A 19169-nucleotide genomic window follows, 5' to 3' on the forward strand; every position below is an offset into this window, starting at 1 on the left:
TGCCAGTAATGTCCAGCTCCTCTGCTTGACGTAAGGGTAGAGCGATCGTTAAAAAGCAGTCTCAATGTCCTGGGCTCCATTTGCCATGTGATTTAAGAGACTAATCACTGGTATATCTGAGAAATGGTGAGGGTCTCAAGTGAGGAGAAGATGAATTTTTCATGATCCATTGCGGTACTTAGAGCGCTAAAGCTTTATGTATTTATTCAAAAGCATCTCTTGTCTTGCTATGCTGACCTCTCCTAAGCTTGCAGATATCGAACCATTGGTTAGTGCAATGTCTGCAATTTAAAAATATAATAATTCTATTGTCTCATTATCATTCACTTGCACTTTTAGATCTTTCTGCTGTTTAATAGCCAGATTAGCAAGTGTTTGGAAAGCCCACTATAAAATATAAGACTACTGTTTATATTGCAGACAATTTACGGTAGTACATGCTAATATAGGCTTCTTGGTATGCTATTCATCTGGCAGCTTCATACCACAAACACCTATGTCAATATCCAAGTATTAACATTGTAAATATGCTTATACAGTAGGTGCCATTCTGTTTGATCAATGTGCCAGGAACCTCAAATCTAAAATATATGCTGTGAGACACTGAAGGGGTTAACTGTGGATGGGCGGTATGTTTCCCCTAGGTTTTCCTACTATGCAAGGCCTTAGTGCTGAGGTTGTGTTGTCCAGCACCTTGGACACAGGTGGTGGGAACAGCCAAATCAGCCTGCATAAAGCCGCTGAGCAGAGCTGAGAGTGTTGTCTCTCTGAGTGGAGGCTGGAGAGCACGCAGCCTTGACCTCTGTGCCTGGAGCAGCAAAGTATTTTGTTAGTGGTGAGTCAGAGAATCACTGTATAGTTAGTACCCTGACGGGTAGGATATTATTTTGTTTTGTTGCCTGAATGTGAAGGCTGTTTTATTTTGTTCCTGCTGCAATAAACGCAGGCTAGACCTGTTTTGGACTGTACCTTGGTGTCACTGTCTTGAACTGCATCACAGCACCGCTACCACGGTCTCTACTGGGCCAAATCTCCCACATATGGTGGAGGATGCGGGCAGTTCAAAAGACACACACCTGAAAAGGCTCGCTACATCCTGCAACATTGCATGGCCTGGGTGAAAGCTGCAGGCAAATTGCAGGATAAAGCCAAGATGGAGGACTTTATTAAGGCCATGCTCCAGCAGCAGGAAGAGTCCCAGGCTAATCGACAGCTGCAGCAAGCCATGCTCCAGCAGCAGGAGGAGAGGTCCCGCCAGCAGCAAGCCATGCTCCTGCAACAGCAGGAAGAGTCCCGAGCCATGTTCCAGCTGATGATGGAAAAGTTTTCTGGCATTATGGCAGCACCGCAAGTGACGACTACTGAGGGGTCCCATACTGGTTTGCAAGGGTGCCCGGTTGTCCAGCATTCCTCACGGGCTGCAGTGCAGAAGGCGTTACAAAAGATGACGGCAACCGACGATGTGGAGGCGTATCTCACTGTGTTCGAGCGAGTAGCTGAGCGAGAGGAGTTACCAGCTGAGCAGTGGGCAGATGTCCTGGCACCGTTCCTGACAGGTGAATCGCAGAAGGCCTACTACGAATTGAGTGAAACGGAGGCCCGTGAGTACCCCCAGCTAAAGGAGGAGATTCTGGCTCGTCTTGTCGTCACCATACAAGTATGTTCCAGCCGGGTCCACCAGTGGGCATACTCAGAAAAACTACCCCCACGCTCCCAAATGCATGACCTGATCCATCTAGTCCGGAAGTGGCTTCAACCAGAGGACTGCACCCCAGCACAAATGGTCGAGAGAGTTGTTCTTGACAAGTTCATCCGTTCTCTGCCCTCTCGGCTCCAGCGATGGGTTGGACAGGCCGGTCCAACCAGTGCTGAGGAACTCGTGTCCCTAGTAGAGAGATTTCGGGCTACGGAGGACCTTCTACTTACCTCTCCCACACGAAGCAGTGCCAGTGACAGGGTCACCAAACCATCTGGTAAGACTGCTACTGCGGAAAAGGGGAGACAGGTCAGGTTGGGAGGGGGTTCATTGGGGGGGCGTGGATACACAGAAACCCAGTGAGGCTCGTGACAGAGGTCATAGCCTTATCCAGTGCTGGCGATGCCATGAAATGGGCCACATTGCTGCCAACTGTCCACTGTCAGTGGAGCCAATGGACTGCAACCAGACCCGGCGAGTGTCACTGTTTGCCCGGCCGGTTCTGGCAGCCGAGTCGGTCACGGATGCAGAACCCCAAGTGTGTATGGTCACAATAGGGTGTCACACGGTGGAAGCCTTGCTAGACTCAGGGAGTCTGGTCACCCTGGTGCGGAGAACTTAGGTTGATCCTGGACTATACTGTGGGCGGAAGGTGGGAGTGTTGCGTATACATGGAGACACTCGCGAATATCCCACTGCTGTCATCAATCTACATACCCCTTGTGGTACTATTACCCATGAAGTGGGGGTGGTGGGGACCCTGTTTCATGAGGCTATTATCGGCAGAGACTTACCGGTGTTTTGGGACCTCTGGAGACGAAGACCGACCTCAGGTGCTATTGCAGATAATGGACACCAGGTATGTCCGGCCTTGGCCCCTGAACCCTTTGAGGCCAATGTACCCACACCAGCAGTAGGGGTGACCCCATGTGATGAATTCTCTCCCCTAGAGGTCCTAGCTGGTGAGGTCGAGGACCACGAGGAGGTAGCCGACATGCCGGACCTTGAGATTTCCCGTGAAAATTTTGGGGCTGCACAGTTACAGGACCCTACCTTATTTAAAGCACGGGAGAATGTTTAAAGTGATAAATGGGGTACTCCAAATACCAGGGGCTGACAAAATATACCCCCGAATGGTGATTGTTTGGGAACTGTTGTACAGGGTTGACCAGGTACGGGGTGAGGAGGTTGAGCAACTTGTAGTACCCCAATCTCACCGTAGGCTGGTGCTAGATTTGGCACATAAAAATGTGCTGGGAGGGCACTTAGGTGCTGAGAAGACCCGAGAGAGGATCCTGCAGAGATTTTTCTGGCCCGGGGTGTGGGAGGAGGTAAACCGGTATTGTAGCTCCTGCCCGGTGTCCTACTTCAGGAGTCCTCTGGTACCGTTACCAATCATAGAGGTGCCGTTTGAACGGATTGCAATGGATTTGGTTGGCCCCATAGTCAAGTCCACAAGGGGGCACCAGTACATCCTGGTTATCCTGGACTACGCAACGCGGTATCCAGAGGCAATCCCGTTAAGGAACATTGCTAGGGAGCTGTTCCAGGTATTCTCCCGCACAGGCCTCCCCAAGGAAATCTTGACTGACCAGGGAACCCCATTCATGTCTAGAGTAATGAAGGGGATGTGTAAATTACTGCAGGTTAAACAGCTCCGCACCTCTGTATATCATCCTCAGACAGATGGCCTGGTCGAGAGGTTTAACAAGACCTTGAAGGGCATGCTAAAGAGGGTGGTCAGCAAAGATGGGAAGGACTGGGATTGTTTGTTGCCTTATTTGATGTTTGCCATACGTGAGGTACCCCAGTCTTCCACAGGTTTCTCACCCTTTGAGCTGTTATATGGCCGTTCCCCACGTGGGGTTTTGGATGTAGCTAAGGAGACCTGGGAACAGGAAAGGACCCCCCACCGTAGTGTGATTGAACACGTCTCCCCTATGCAGGACCGCATAGCGGCAGTAATGCCCCTTGTAAAGGAGCACATGACAAGGGCACAAGAGGCCCAGTGTAGGGTCTACAATAGATCAGCCAGACTCAGGACCTTTAACCCAGGCGACAGAGTGCTACAGTACAACACACAATACACCCAAATACAGTGTTAGGATGGGAGGGGTATAAGTAGCATCATAATAATGTCAATTTGTAAGTATATACCTACACTGGAGATCAAGATTAGAAAGTAGTGATCACTTGATTTTTCAGAAGTCTCCATTTATCAACATTTGACGTTGTACAACATGCCACTATAACAGTGTTTTACAAAATAACCAAAGTACTGTAGCACAGAGAAACATTATAACAAAATTTTCTGAAAGTTACAGCAGTCACCAATCGGTAGGAAGTGTACAGGCCTTTACTTTGAATTACATTAGGACATCACTAGTCTCTCACACTGCTCTGGTGTGATTTGGGTCCACTCATCTTCCTGTCCTTCCACTTTTTTACGACTGTTGGGGGTTTCTTGACCATAACTTTGTCACCAAGGATTTTCCAGAGGTTTTCTATTGGGTTTGGTTCAGGACTTTAAACAATGGACATTTCATTGTTTAAAGGTATTTTTGTTTCGAGGAACTACTGTATCTGTTTTTCTGTGCGACAGTGGGCATTCTCCTTCAAGAAAATTGCTGGCTGTTGAAGAAAGCTCTGATACACTTTTATTCGCTCTGCCATGTAACTGTATAAGAGGTCCAACATTTCCCAAACCATGACACTTCCTCCACCACCTTTCACTGACTTCATTACACTCTTTGGGTCAGTTTGTGGACGTACCTAGTTGGAGATTTATCAAAATTGAGAGCAGAACTTTTCTGGTTGACCATGGCAAGCAATTACAGCTCCGCTTTTATTTTCCCACAGCTGTTTATACAAAGCAGAGCTGTGAATGGTTCCTATTGGAAACTACAACAATTTTACCTCAGACGCTTCTGATAAATATCCCCATAATGTTTCCCATCAGATCCAAATACATTAAATTTGGTTTCATCACTAAAACGAACTGTGGACCGCTTCTCCTCTGTCCATAGGTAAGGTGAGTGTAGCCTTTTGATTCCTTCTGCTAATGAGTGGTTTTGTCACTGAGAGGACTTTCAGTCCAAATGCTCTTAAACATCAAGACACTGATGACGAGACAAAGCCTTATGATGTTCAGTGCTGGAATGGCAAACAATTCCAGCTGCAATGTTAAAACGATTGTCCATGGAGATTCTCCACACATATACTGTCCTCTCTTGCATTTGTCTTTCAAGGGGGTGACCAGGGGGGGGGGGGGACTTGAATGCATTAGTGATGTTGTAAAGATGCAATATAAATAATTTTTAATTAGTGTTCTTTTAGATTTATCTCCATTTAAATTTTTATTTTGTGATTTAGAATATATATAATGCATGAAGAAAGATTAAAATAGTTTACTCATGTTTGGATATATTCACATAGCACTACACAATGACCTTTACATTTAGGAAATTGTGTGTTCAATAATTTTGATCTCCAGTGCATAAATGAGCTTCCATGGTCACTCATGTCTTAAAGGAAACCTACCACTTGAAGTGAGGGTGAGCTGGTGCCGGAGCTTATTTTCGTTAGTGTTTTAAACCGCGGTATCGCGGTTTAAAACACTTTTTAAACTTTATAGCCGGCGCAGGCAGGTACGCACTCGGCGCTTACCATGCGCACGGCTACATAGGAAGTGAAGGAGAGCCGCGCGCATGGTAAGCGCCGAGCGATACCGCGGTTTAAAACACTAACGAAAATAAGCTCCGGCACCAGCTCACCCTGAGCTGGTACCCGGTATTTCCATCAGAAACCTGCCACTTCAAGTGGTAGGTTTCCTTTAACCCAAAGTGAAATCCTAGTAAGGTAATCGGATAGCATTGCTATTGGATGACCATGGATTACTCTGCCTTCTTTTACTATTATTTGGTGGCAATTGGCAAGGACGCTCTCATAAAACATGAACATGTTAGACCCATGGCCAACTGTATAGACTGTAGCAGCAGTGGTTTAAAAAAAAAGCTCCCTTGAAACTTTTTTAATTTGCAGCAAATAATTGATTATGGTAGAAAATACATTCGCAAGACCAGTAATGGCTCTTCCTCCTACCGTGTGGCATTTTTTAAATTAATGCTGTCTGTTTCTCCGAATTAGACCAGGGCTAAAATGTTGATGCACCCTCTTTAGATATTTATCCGATATTTATATTTAGATTTTCTCCAATAGTTTTAGTCATGGACCACCACAACTTATTCGTATAGTATAGATTATTAATCAGAGCTACAGGAAGTTTCCTATACTATGTGCAGGAAAACAATGGTGTATGGATGAAGACTATAGTGTGGAAAGGTTGCTCGTGTAGGCCCCAGTATTGCTGTGTCAGGAGGTGAGCTGGCGAGCCAGAGCGAGGGCAGGAATTAGTGCTGTGAATTCCATCTCTAGCCTTGCTTACAGTGTGTGAACGTAATCGCTGTCAGCAGGGGAAGTGAGTCTTTGTGCTGTGGGTGTTAACTGCTGTCTCTCATAACAAAGAATGAGTCACTCCAGCATCTAATCTGATAGTGAGATGTGTTTGTGTGAAGTCATTCTTTCCAATGAGCACTTGCATTTTTCGCCCCCACAGCTTTGCTTTCACCTGCTATGCAGTTAAATATTGATGTCACTTTACTGTCGTCTGATTAGACACTTAACCGTTTTCCTCATGCAGTGGATGGAGATTTTCTGTTTAACAGTATGGCGAACATCAATATTGTATCCCCTCAGTCAGAGAAATATTCAAGGTAAACAACATTGTAGATTTTGTTTTGGTGCCTCTTCTTTGACTCACAAAGGGGAATCATTGAGAGAATTCATTAAGACATTAATTACATTGTAATCCAAAATGTAATCTGATAATGTTTGTTTAGCCAGAAAATGTTACGGTAACTGCCTATTTAGTCATATTCAGTTTACTTGCACCTACTTTAGCTGCCACTGACATGGACAGTCTATCTTACACTTGCAAACCACCTTTTTCTACATTGAACCCCCTCCCCTGAGGTTCCACACTGTGCCCTCTGTCTCTTGTACTCGCCACAGGAGTATTCAATTTAATTTATTTTAATCCCCATTAAGTTCAATGTGTATTTTATCTGGAAAACGGGTTAACAATGGCATTGTTGTTGTGGTTGTGTGAGCCAGTGATTACTTTCGTCTATTTCTCTGTATTTTGATTTGGTTTAACCTTAACCTAATGCCACAGTCCTTTTAATTTTTTTTTTGTTTCTATTTTAGAATCCCTTCCTTTCAAAAACCATAACCCTTAATGAGCTACAGGAGGAGCTTTTTGTGGCTCCACGTGGTGATTTTTGCAATGGGGAACAAAAATCTACATCCACTGAAATTTGACATAAAACCCTATTTTTTTTTTTCTACCATTTTCCCGTGGGCTTTGTTTTTTATGGATTTCACAATATGGTCCAAATGACAAATTCTCTTTATGTTTTGGGTCAGTATAATTGCAGAGATTCCAAATTTATATAGTTTTTGGTATTTTTTATTACCTTTTTAAAAAATGTAATTGTTTCTATATATATAAATCTCATATCTCTGTAAGAACACTGGCCAAAAAAGGGGAGGTTTCATTTTTAGACCACACAAAACAGCTATAAAAATGTCTTTAAGAAAATGGCACAACAGTTCATTTTACTTATTTTAACACAAAGCTACATTAAATTGGGCAAGTGCTTTAATCTTGTGTGAGTTTATATTGCTTTGAATGAATGGACTAAAATTCTGATGAACTCCTTTGCAAATTTGGCGACTATTCTGTCGCTGAGTTTTTAAGTCATATTACTAGGAGCTGGTGATGTAGAGGTTATTTAGAGACAGACTATGTTCTCTTAGTGATTGTAAGATAATTGACTGTAGAGTTGATCTTTATATGGCTTTATTATAGTTTTAACTAGCATGATAACATGAGTACTTTGAAGCCAGTGTTATGCTACACTTATCAGGCCGTTATCTGAAAGAATTTTATTTTTCCTGCAGATATGTTAAGGTCGCAGTCCATTTTTATGAATAATTCCTTATAAATATAGCACCACTTGCCAGATTTACTTTTTAAAGGGAACCTGTCTCTGGGAGACCCATTTTTAGCACTCCCCCACCAGTCCCCACAGAGCATAATACATACACTGCCAAAGTGTTTTTGTATAAAAAAAAATAGGTTTTACAGAAAAAAGATGTTATATATTACCTTGTAATACCATGTTCTTTGTGACTAGACACCTGGGAGTGGCTAAAAAACATGATGGGAGTTTCAAATATATAAAAACATGATGGGAGTTATTAATTTATTTAAGGCTACATTCACACGAACATATGGGGGATGTACACTCACCGGCCACTTTATTAGGTACACCATGCTAGTAACGGGTTGAACCCCCTTTTTCCTTCAGAACTGCCTCAATTCTTCGTGGCATAGATTCAACAAGGTGCTGGAAGCATTCCTCAGAGATTTTGGTCCTTATTGACATGATGGCATCACACAGTTGCCGCAGATTTGTCGGCTGCACATCCATGATGCGAATCTCCCGTTCCACCACATCCCAAAGATGCTCTAGGATTGAGATCTGGTGACTGTGGAGGCCATTTGAGTACAGTGAACTCATTGTCATGTTCAAGAAACCAGTCTGAGATGATTCCAGCTTTATGACATGGCGCATTATCCTGCTGAAAGTAGCCATCAGATGTTGGGTACATTGTGGTCATAAAGGGATGGACATGGTCAGCAACAATACTCAGGTAGGCTGTGGCGTTGCAACGATGCTCAATTGGTACCAAGGGGCCCAAAGAGTGCCAAGAAAATATTCCCCACACCATGACACCACCACCACCAGCCTGAACCGTTGATACAAGGCAGGATGGATCCATGCTTTCATGTTGTTGACGCCAAATTCTGACCCTACCATCCGAATGTCGCAGCAGAAATCGAGACTCATCAGACCATGCAACGTTTTTTCCAATCTTCTACTGTCCAAGTTGCCTCAAAGTTCGACGTACTGTGCGTTCAGAGATGCTCTTCTGCCTACATTGGTTGTAACGGGTGGCGATTTGAGTCACTGTTGCCTTTCTATCAGCTCGAACCAGTCTGCCCATTCTCCTCTGACCTCTGGCATCAACAAGGCATTTCCGCCCACAGAACTGCCGCTAGATCAGCAGTTTCTGAAATACTCAGACCAGCCCTTCTGGCACCAACAACCATGTCACGTTCAAAGGCACTCAGATCACCTTTCTTCCCCATACTGATGCTCGGTTTGAACTGCAGGAGATTGTCTTGAACATGTCTACATGCCTAAATGCACTGAGTTGCCGCCATGTGATTGGCTGATTAGAAATTAAGTGTTAACGAGCAGTTGGACAGGTGTACCTAATAAAGTGGCCGGTGAGTGTATATACTGCGTATATACGTCCCCCATACACTTCTATGGCCTTCGGCACCGTATGGGAGCTCCGTACGGGAGTTCCATAGCCCGTAGTAAGATAGGACATGTCCTAGGACGGAATACGGCGCTGGGCGCTGTGTATTCCTACGGATAGGGGAGGGGCTGAGCAGTGCTCCTCTCCCCAATGCCTGCGGGCATACATCGTGTGAATTTAGCCTAAAAAGGACACCTGAAAGAGCAGTTTCCGAAGGGGGGGGGGACTGCTCCTTTTCAGCCACTCCATGGTGACGAGTGCCTAGTCACACAGCACATGGTATTGAAAGGTACTATATAACATATTTTTTTTCTGTAAAGCCTATTTTTTTATACAAAAACACTTTGGCGGTGTATGTACAGTACTATGGTTTGTGGGGACTGGGGGAGTGCTAAAAATAGGTCTCCTGGTGACAGGGTCCCTTTAAAGAGATGGTGTAGTTTTAGAAATACATAGGTTTTGTATATAATTTGCTGTAGTGAATATGGAAACACAATTTTTATTTTCTATTGGCCTAATTACCCCAGTTAATTATCACTGTCAAGGTTAAGTTTTTGTATGTTTTATTACTGGTATGTGAGTTCTCCTTGCACGTTGATGAAAGGAGAAAAGACTGCTTGTCCAGGAGTAGGACCACAACAAAAAGTACATGTCCAAAGCAAACAGACGGGGGCAGGAGGCCTTACAGAAAGATCACAGCAAGTGATGGGTTTCGTTACATATTTTTGAGAGAGAATGTAAAGGAAAAGCTATTTTGTTTAGAAGTGAAGTGCTTAGATTTCATAAGGATGTGTTTGCTTGTTTGGATTAGCATGTTGACTTTTTCTATAGCATGAAAGAAATTAATGAATAAATGTGAAATATCTAAGAGGTGATGAAGGAAATGTCCTGGATCCCATCTCTGCTTTGGTGCAAAATGCCATAAAATACTGTAAGCACAAAATCACACTTGGTTATATACAATGTGTATTTTTTTTTTTTTATATTTGCACATCCCAATTAGCTAAAAGTTTATTTGTTTTTTTTACATGCCCATAAATCAACTTTATTTTACATTTTTTAATTTACCTGGCATAAGAGGGGACATGTCCTGTTTGGGTACCATGCCTCTTCTCAGCAGCATGTCATGTGACCAGGGTGGTGTCCTCTAAAGTCCTTTACATTTGAAACATTTATGAATCTGATCACATGAAATCAAAGAATACCTCCATGGACTTCTACTCCTCCCCATCCTCCATGGATTCATACTGTGATTTAATGTGATCAGATACATACATGGGGTAGACTTTTCAAATGTTACAGGACCTTAGATGACACAAGATGTAGATGTAACCCTGGTCACATGACATAAAATACTCAATGATGTAACATAGCTCTCTCTCTCTCTCAATGTTCCACACACCAGCATGTTGTGCGGCATGGGCCTAACTACAGCTGTAGTAGCCATAGCAGCTGCTATGGGCCCCACCAGTGTCAGGGGGCCCAGAATGTGGCCTGACAGTTAAAAATGGATGATCTGCACCATTATTAATTTATTCTGCACATTGTAGAACATATGGATTTATGCACACAAATGAGTGCTTGCCTAGGCCCTAACCAATCATCTCTACTTCCTGCCATCTACTATGTACACTGTGTGTGTGTAAATGCTTTATGTCTGTATTTGGTACTCTAAGTGTGTGTGTGTGTGTGTTGTGTATATGTTGTGTGTCTAAACTGTATTTATTTTTTTTTACTGCATGTCTGTTTATTGTATGCATGTGTGTATTTTCTGAATGTGTGTGTATATGTACTGTACTGTATATGCTCTATATTTGTGTTCATATTTGATATATACTATATGTGTGAGATTATATCAATGTGTCTGAGTGAAGAACTTTATTTTTATACAGTCATATGAAAAAGTTTGGGCACCCCTATTAATCTTAATCATTTTTAGTTATCAAAATGTGGGGTTTTGCAACAGCTATTTCAGTTTGATATATCTAATAATGGATGGACACAGTAATATTTCACAATTGAAATGAGGTTTATTGTACTAACAGAAAATGTGCAATATGCATTAAAACATAATTTTACAGGTGTAAAATTATGGGCACCTCAACAGAAAAGTGATATTAATATTTAGTAGATCCTCCTTTTGCAAAAATTACAGCCTCTAGAGGATGGACAGCCCGCTTCAAATCATCCCACAGATGTTCAACGATATTAAAGTCTGGGGACTGGAATGGCCATTCCAGAACATTGTAATTGTTCCTCTGCATGAATGCCTGGGTAGATTTGGAGCGGTGTTTGGGATCACCGGGCGTAACTTCAACTTCCTGATTCTTGAACATTATTCTCAAGAAACTGCTGATACTGAGAGGAATCCATGCGACCCCCAACTTTAACAAGATACCCGGTGCTGGCATTGGCCACACAGCATGATGGGATCTCCATCAAATTTTTTTGCCGCCATGCATAATGCCTTTTTGTATGATCGAACAACTCAATCTTATTTTCATCTGTCCACAGGACCTTCTTCCAAAATGAAACTGGCTTGTCCAAATGTGCTTTTGCATACCTCAGGCGGCTCTGTTTGTGGCGTGCTTGCAGAAACCGCTTCTTTCGCATCACTCCCGCATCACTCTACAGCTTCTCCTTGTGCAAAGTGCGCTGTATTGTTGACCGATGCATAGTGACCCCATCGGCAGCAAGATGAGGCTGCAGGTGTTTGGAGGTGGTCTGTGGATTGTCCTTGATTGTTCTCACCATTCTTCTTCTCTGCCTTTCTGATATTTTTCTTGGCCTGCCACTTCTGGGCTTAATAATAACTGTACCTGAGGTCTTCCATTTCCTTACTATGTTCCTCACAGTGGAAACTGACAGGTTAATTCTCTGAGACGACAACTTTATGTATCCTTCCCCTGAACCACTATGTTGAACAATCTTTGTTTTCAGATCAGTTGTTTTGAGGAGCCCACGATGCCTCATCAGAGGAGATTCAAATTAGGAGAACTTGCGAGTGGCCACCTTTAAACACCTTTTCTCCTGATTGGATACACCTGGCTATGAAGTTCAAAGCTCAATGAGGTTATCAAACCAATTTAGTGCTTCAGTAAAAAGTAGGTAGGAGTATTCAAATCAAGCAAATGCTAAGGATAACCATACTTTTGCACCTGTCAAATTTAGTTTTAATGCATATTGCACATTTTCTGTAAGTACAATAAACCTCATTTCAACCCTGAAATATAACTGTATCCATCAGTTATTACATATATCAAACTGTAATCGCTGTTGAAAAAACCCAAATTTTAATAACTAAAAATGATGCAGAGCCCTGCAAAATGACCTCAAGCAGGCCACAAATGTGCATGTGTCTTCACAATTGGTTAGAAACCGACTGCATAAAGATGGTATGAGGGCCTAACGTCCACAGATGGGGGGGTTGTGCTTACAGCCCAACACTGTGTAGGACGCTTGGCAGGAGAACATCAGGATTGGCAAATTTACCACGGTCGCCTTGTGTTCTTTACAAATTAAAGCAGATTCACATTGACTGCCATTTGGTACCAAGATGAGATCCTCCGACCCCTTGTGAGACCATATGCTGGTGCGGTTGGCCCTAGGTTCCTCCTAATGCAGGACAGTGTGAGACCTCATGTGGTTGGAGTGCAACAGCAGTTCCTGCAAGCTAAAGGCATTGAAGCTATGGACTTGCCTGCTCGTTCCCCAGACCTGCATCCGATTGAGCACATCTGGGACATCATGTCTTGCTCCATCCAACCAGGTCACGTTGCACCGCAGACTGTCAAGGAGCTGGCAGATGCTTTAGCCTAAGTCTGGGAGGAGATTCCTCAGGAGATCATCCACAGCCTCATCAGGAGCATGCCAAGGCATTGTAGGGAGGTAATACAGGAACGTGGAGGCCACACACGATACTGAGCCTCATTATGACTCAGAGTTGGATCAGCCTTTTGTGTGTTTTTCCACTTTAACCGCTTACCGACGTGTGACGTACTATTATGTCACATGCCGGCTGTGGGTGTATGGAGAGGGCTCACAGGATAGGATTGGGCTGCAGTGTGACAGCTTGATCCTTCCGATGGCTCTGTGTGCATTTGCACACAGTGACATGGGAACAGGCAGAGGTCCTCCTGGTCGCTGTGCAATGGGATGTTACCAAAGCATCAGCAACCAATACTAAATGACGTTTCATCACATGACCTTCTATCGCAGGCAGCTTTATGCTTCTATTTTGCAGCCTGTGGCCATGACTGAGTAAGAAAGGAAAAAGCTCTCAGGCAGATGTGAGGAGTAAAACTACCTGTACAAGTATTAATGCAATCTCCGAGATAGGACATTTTGGGACACAGCAATACCTAATATGTTTGATTTTGCTTGTAAATTATTTTTATGTGTATTCTAGGGAAGGGGATGATTATTACTATTTTTTTCAGCTCCTCCTAGGGTACTGATCACTGCAACTATATACTAAAATTCAACTGTATTGCAGTATATTGTAGATATAGTATGTCTGATATATTAGCAGTATAATATAGAAATAATAATAATATTGCTGCTTTCAGCTGTCAGTGCACCGATCAGCGCCCTCCAATGACATCACAGTGTTTAATCATGGCGGCACTCAGGAGCAGACCTGTTTGGTTAACTGCCATGATAAATTCCACCACCGACTGCAGCAGTGTAATAAAGTTGCTACACATGAGCCCTTTCCATACACACCCCTCAAAGGTTAAGGAAAACCGATTATCTGTACAGTTTTTTTCTGCTCCTTCTTTCTCCGCCAGTGAACAGTGAACAGAATTAAGATTAATTTTGATGATTCAACTTACTTAGGAAATTAACTACCCATTGTCTGTAAAGCTAAAAGCCATTAGAAAAATGATCACGTTCCTCCTTCTCTCAGCTGTTGGAGAACAAAAAGTTGATTTGCACAAACTTATAGAGAACCGTCAGGCAAATTAACTTCCAAGAATAAATATATTTCCATGAACTGCCATTAGAAAGCATTGCCTATCCCTTCATTGTCCCTCTACACGCCTGTAATCATTATCATATTCGGCTGTCCAGCTTATTCATGAGTGGGAGGCACAGCCACACCCCCAGTGCTTGACGGACAGTCTGTATAATGATGCTTGGTGCTTCCTGGTTCTGGTGACCACGCCCCCTTCAACTTGCATGCATAGGAAAGATACAACTTCTCCAGGATGCAGCCATGTGTATAGCAGAACATGTCAGACACTTGTTTATCTGATGTCTGTGTCTCACAAATGTGTATAACAGAACACAGCATGTCAGCAGATAAAGCACATAAACTATCAATGCTTTACTATACATTACACACAGACGTGAGCAGGGGGAGGAGAGGGGAGGAGTAACAGGGGTGACATCACTGCCTCTGACCATGTGACCAGCCTCATTTACATAACAAAGAAAATATGATTTTACAATGATTAATGTGTGAAATGACTAGATAAAGGCTGTAACAGGATCCTTATGAGCTGCTCCAACAGGTAGAGGTGACAGGACTAGTGACACAGACCTGATGACAGGTGTCCTTTAACCTGGAAGAAAGGCAGGGGGAATATAGGCCACAAAATTATAATTATTAAACTATATTTTTCATTCACTATCTTCTGCACTATTGATTTACGCAGCTTACGATTTGGCTAGTCATCAGAAACATAATTTGCCCTGCTGTGACCCATCTCTTTTCTAGAGCTAGTGCGAAATCATCGCAAATGTACATTCACACATAACTTGTACAGTTTGTCTTGTGATATTTTTCATACACTGTAACAGCATGATAAAAATAATACTTTTTAGATGTTAGTATTTTCCCCACCTCCTTGTATCTTCTATTTTAGTCACGTAAATGAGAAAAGGAAATAAAATATGGAAATAATGATATAAATGATGGTCCAAAATAGATTCATGTAAATTAGCTTGAGTTTCCATTGGGGAACTCTGTGATCTGATCATATGCAGTAAAAATGTAAATGAAAAGCACTTTAGTTTCTTTACTTTTGTTATTGCTTTCTGGACAGCTGAGCACCTGTGATTTCTACTCAGTTGTCTTCCAACAAACATTCGGCAGATAAAAGCAATCTGTGCTTTAGAACGTCTGCCACCAGTTCCTTTTTTGTCACAATTCAACAACGAACAACTGGCCTAGATGTGTAATATGTCCAAATAATTAAGTGACCAAACATGGCTCAGATTTGGACATGTTTGACTAACTGTACTTCAACTTTCAGTTGTCGCACTTGCTATCTTGCCATCTTCTCTGAATGTAGTGAGAATAAAGGCTCGTTTTACAAGTGTTAGATTTCTAAATTTCTATTTGAGTTTATAGTACGGTATGTGTACACAACATAAGGTTGAATGGTTTACGTTTCTTAAATTGATAATTGTCAAGTGATATCATAGTGTTGTACCTCTGGTGTTAGGAAGGGAATATGCCATCAAAATTAAGCGTTATATATCAGACACTTATTGATCCAGGTAGCATGACTGTGGTAATCTTCTTATATATATGTTATCCATAGCCTCCTTAGGTGCCAGGGTGCTTGAACGAGGTAATGGATAGTAATTACAGTATGTTGTATAGAAATCTACTATTCATAATGCTAGAAGAGGAGGGTTATTATATTTGTATATGTATAGTGTACTTATGAGTTTGGTGTATATACGAAAAGTATTCAATATATATGAATCTGGTTTACAACTGTCACAAACTTTTATTTTCTCATCTAGGGGCTGAAGGAGTGTCACGTCTGGACTTCATAACCAAGTCTTCCATGTCTTCACAATGACCTTCCATCGTGTTAAACAGCATGTAGACAAAGTGTCGCATGAATAACTGTGATTTCTGAAAAATGTATATTAATAGAGAGAGGCATCATTTAAAGGTAATTATTTTTGAGATTTCATCATTTTGATTTTGCTGTTTGAAAATTTTTTTTCACAATTTCTTGGTTAAAGAGTTTCCTCGTGACTTTAACCTTCCTTGTCATATGTAATATCTAGGGCAAATGAAAGGAGTTCCCCACTGAAGAACTTCTTTCCGAGAGAGTTCTCGTACATCTTTCTCTTGTGCAGGTGACCTGTCCATGTATATTACATAATGCATAATTTTACCTGCAGCTCCTGCTGCAGCATGTGGTCAGACACCACTTCAGTTTGTGAAGCTGGACACACAGCTGCTATTTATTTCTTCATCATTATTTTTTACTATAATCTGTTTTATTGAGCATGTTGAATAGCCAGATTAATTGTGTGAGCTAATTTTACGTTTTTCACATACCTTTTCATGAACTGTAACTCCCACTCTGCACCCCAGGATTGTTTAACTTCATTGCTAATGTCACATCCACCACACATAACTACTGGGGCCTGTAATTGGCTGCGGTGGTCATATGTTTACCTGAAGTTACCACTATACCTGAGAAACTGAACAGATACCCCAAATAAGTGAGTAACACGTCTGTTGTTTTACATTTCACAATCTATACTACTTCATAATTTGGCTACTATTAGTTAAGCGCAGTAGTTAGTAATTTGAACAGGTATAGATGGCACATATAAAGCGATTCTGTAAAACCCCTAGGGGCCAGCTGCAGGCCCGAAAACCTGTAGTAACAGAGTAATTGTGGAACCACTTCAACCAATGAGTGGCCTCCTTGGATCGCGGTACATTGCTTTCTTTGTTGTCCCCCAGTCCAAGGAGCCAACTCATTGGCTGAAGTGAGTTATGGAAAACCCCCTTTAAATTAATGAATAACTTCTAAATTTTCCTTGGACTTATAAGTCAGTCATCTGAACACAATGACATGGTCGTTAAATGTTTTTGCGGTTTCGTATGCTCTTGAATAGTGCTACCAGCTTTTTCTTTTTCCCTGCCTCGAAAAAAGAACATCCGACTTTATTCAAAAGCTGGTTTCTATTTGACACAAGCGGTTATAAGAAATATATTTGCTGCGGTTTACGACGATCACTGGATCTATTGATTTACTAAAAACCGCAAATAGTCCGTATTGTCTACATCTGTATACAAACAAAACATTAGTGCACGGATTTACAGCAATTGTAACAACTTTCATCACTAAAAAATGAATTATGACTCATTGATAGTTTGAGGTATCAGTCATTAGGGCTTTTATTAGTCACTTGTTGGCTTTACAGATTCCTCTGTGACTGAGTTAAAGAAATGCAAATGAGATTGCTGAACACTGACAGGAAGTGAGAGTTCTGAAACCTGTTTAAAGGCAGACCACAGATTTTCTTTTTTTGTCATTCATCTGTGCAGACTCTCATATTAAACTTCAATGTATAATTTTACTTTATTAGAATAGTAGAATATGGTAGCTTTTCTATAGTACATTTCTTTTACTGCAAATTCCAGTCATCTTCTTTTTGACCACTACCGAGGTTGCACTAATTTTTTATGACTCCTCTTAGCGTTTCTGAGTATTGTTAGTTGAGGTTTCTGAGTATTGTTAGTTGAGTAAGAGTATGAAATTTGTAGTAACAGGACTGATCTATTCAGTATATTACCAGCATCTCTGAGTGACATCCTTTTAATGCAATATTTAATAGATTAGTGCTTAGGTTGTTATTTATTGGACGTTCAATTTAGTTTGTTTGTTCATTTAATGGGGTTTACCGATGAAAGAAAGTGCTCAAATTTTATTCCCCTAGTAATGTTTACACAATAAAGATGATTTTATAACCCCCTTACTTTACAATTTTACTTAGGTGCTAAAACATCAATAAAACTATCACTGATGTTCATTGTAGAATTCCGGAATGTGGGTGGGCACTCTCTAAGCAGACACTTCATGATTCCTCTGTGCTATGAGATGCTGTGAGCTGAAAATGTGCTTAGATAATCAGGTTTACAGGGTTTATATACCTTTTTATTTAGCTTCTGAACATCTGACACATAGAAAAATAGATCCAGGAGATTGATATAAAATACATTGACACTCTCAGTTCTGCTCCCTCACCTAATCCGTAAAACACACAATCAGCCCTGCTATATAGACCTTATCTGTATGTAGCTGTATGTAGCACAATGCTCCTGGCTGGCAGGAAGTGCCTTTGTCTAAGCTGGTTTTGTAATCCGGGGCGGGGGGGGGTTAAGGAGGCAGAGACTCCTAGAATATATAGAAATATATTCTATATTATATGATTATATGCGTCTTATTCAGGGACATCGAAAATTGTGTACACCAGGACTGGTAGAATTATACGGTTGGAATTAGATCTGTGAAATGCTGTATTGTTCTTAATAACAGAGAATGTGTTATTTTGTTATCCTGTGTATATTTAAGAATCTTGTCTTTGTGGGAATACCCCTTTAAACAGTGAACCATTTCTTGCGAAATATAATTCATGATAACCCAAAACGGATGTCGGATGGATAGAGAGAGGTCCAAAGAAATGAATGTTGACATCCGTTTCACAGGGCTAGTAAGTGGATTGGTTATGGGCATTGAGCCTATGGACCAGGGACATAGAGGTTGGAGCTGAGTAATATTCACAAGTTTCAGATTTGAAACTCTCAATGGAACTCTGCTTTGCTGCAGGTTGATTACAAAGAAAATGTATTGAATTTTGTATAAATCCTTTCCCTCGGGTTCATGCACACGAGCGTTTAATGGGACCATGAGCTAAGTTTTTTTTTCTGGCTCACGGGCCACATTATTTTGCATTGGACTCACCCACAATGTGATGCGCCGGGATTACCGCTGACATCCCGCGACCCCCGATGCTGGTTCGGCTCCTGTGCAGAGCTGAACAGGCATCGTCTCTGCGCAGTAGCTGTAGTGCGCTGAGCGCTATTTGCAGAACTCAACGCAGTACAGCTACGGCGCAGAGCACTAAAGGGTTAAAGTAATGATGGCCACTTGTTTTTCTTTACTTTGCTTTTTTCTTGTCATAGTACAAATTATGGCTAAAGAAGGTGTGCCCAAACTTTTGGGCTGTGCTGTATATCTGCCCTAAAGCTGCACTG

General features: G+C 41.9%; 1 protein-coding gene across 3 annotated transcripts in view; it reads left to right on the top strand.

The window, feature by feature from the left end:
• The window catches only part of BACH2 (BTB domain and CNC homolog 2), a 204919-nt gene that overhangs the window by 61456 nt on the left and 124294 nt on the right, over positions 1–19169 (top strand). For 2 of the 3 annotated variants that reach the window (XM_072141946.1, XM_072141948.1), the window contains one exon: positions 15908–16062. In XM_072141946.1, the coding sequence (XP_071998047.1) occupies positions 16030–16062 (33 nt within the window). In that variant the 5' untranslated portion in view covers positions 15908–16029. Of the gene's footprint in view, positions 1–6385; positions 6469–15907; positions 16063–19169 lie in introns of those variants that run through there. The other variant, XM_072141947.1, reaches the window with a different exon arrangement.

Source organism: Engystomops pustulosus, chromosome 3, assembly GCF_040894005.1.
Source record: "Engystomops pustulosus chromosome 3, aEngPut4.maternal, whole genome shotgun sequence".
Lineage (NCBI taxonomy): Eukaryota > Metazoa > Chordata > Amphibia > Anura > Leptodactylidae > Engystomops > Engystomops pustulosus.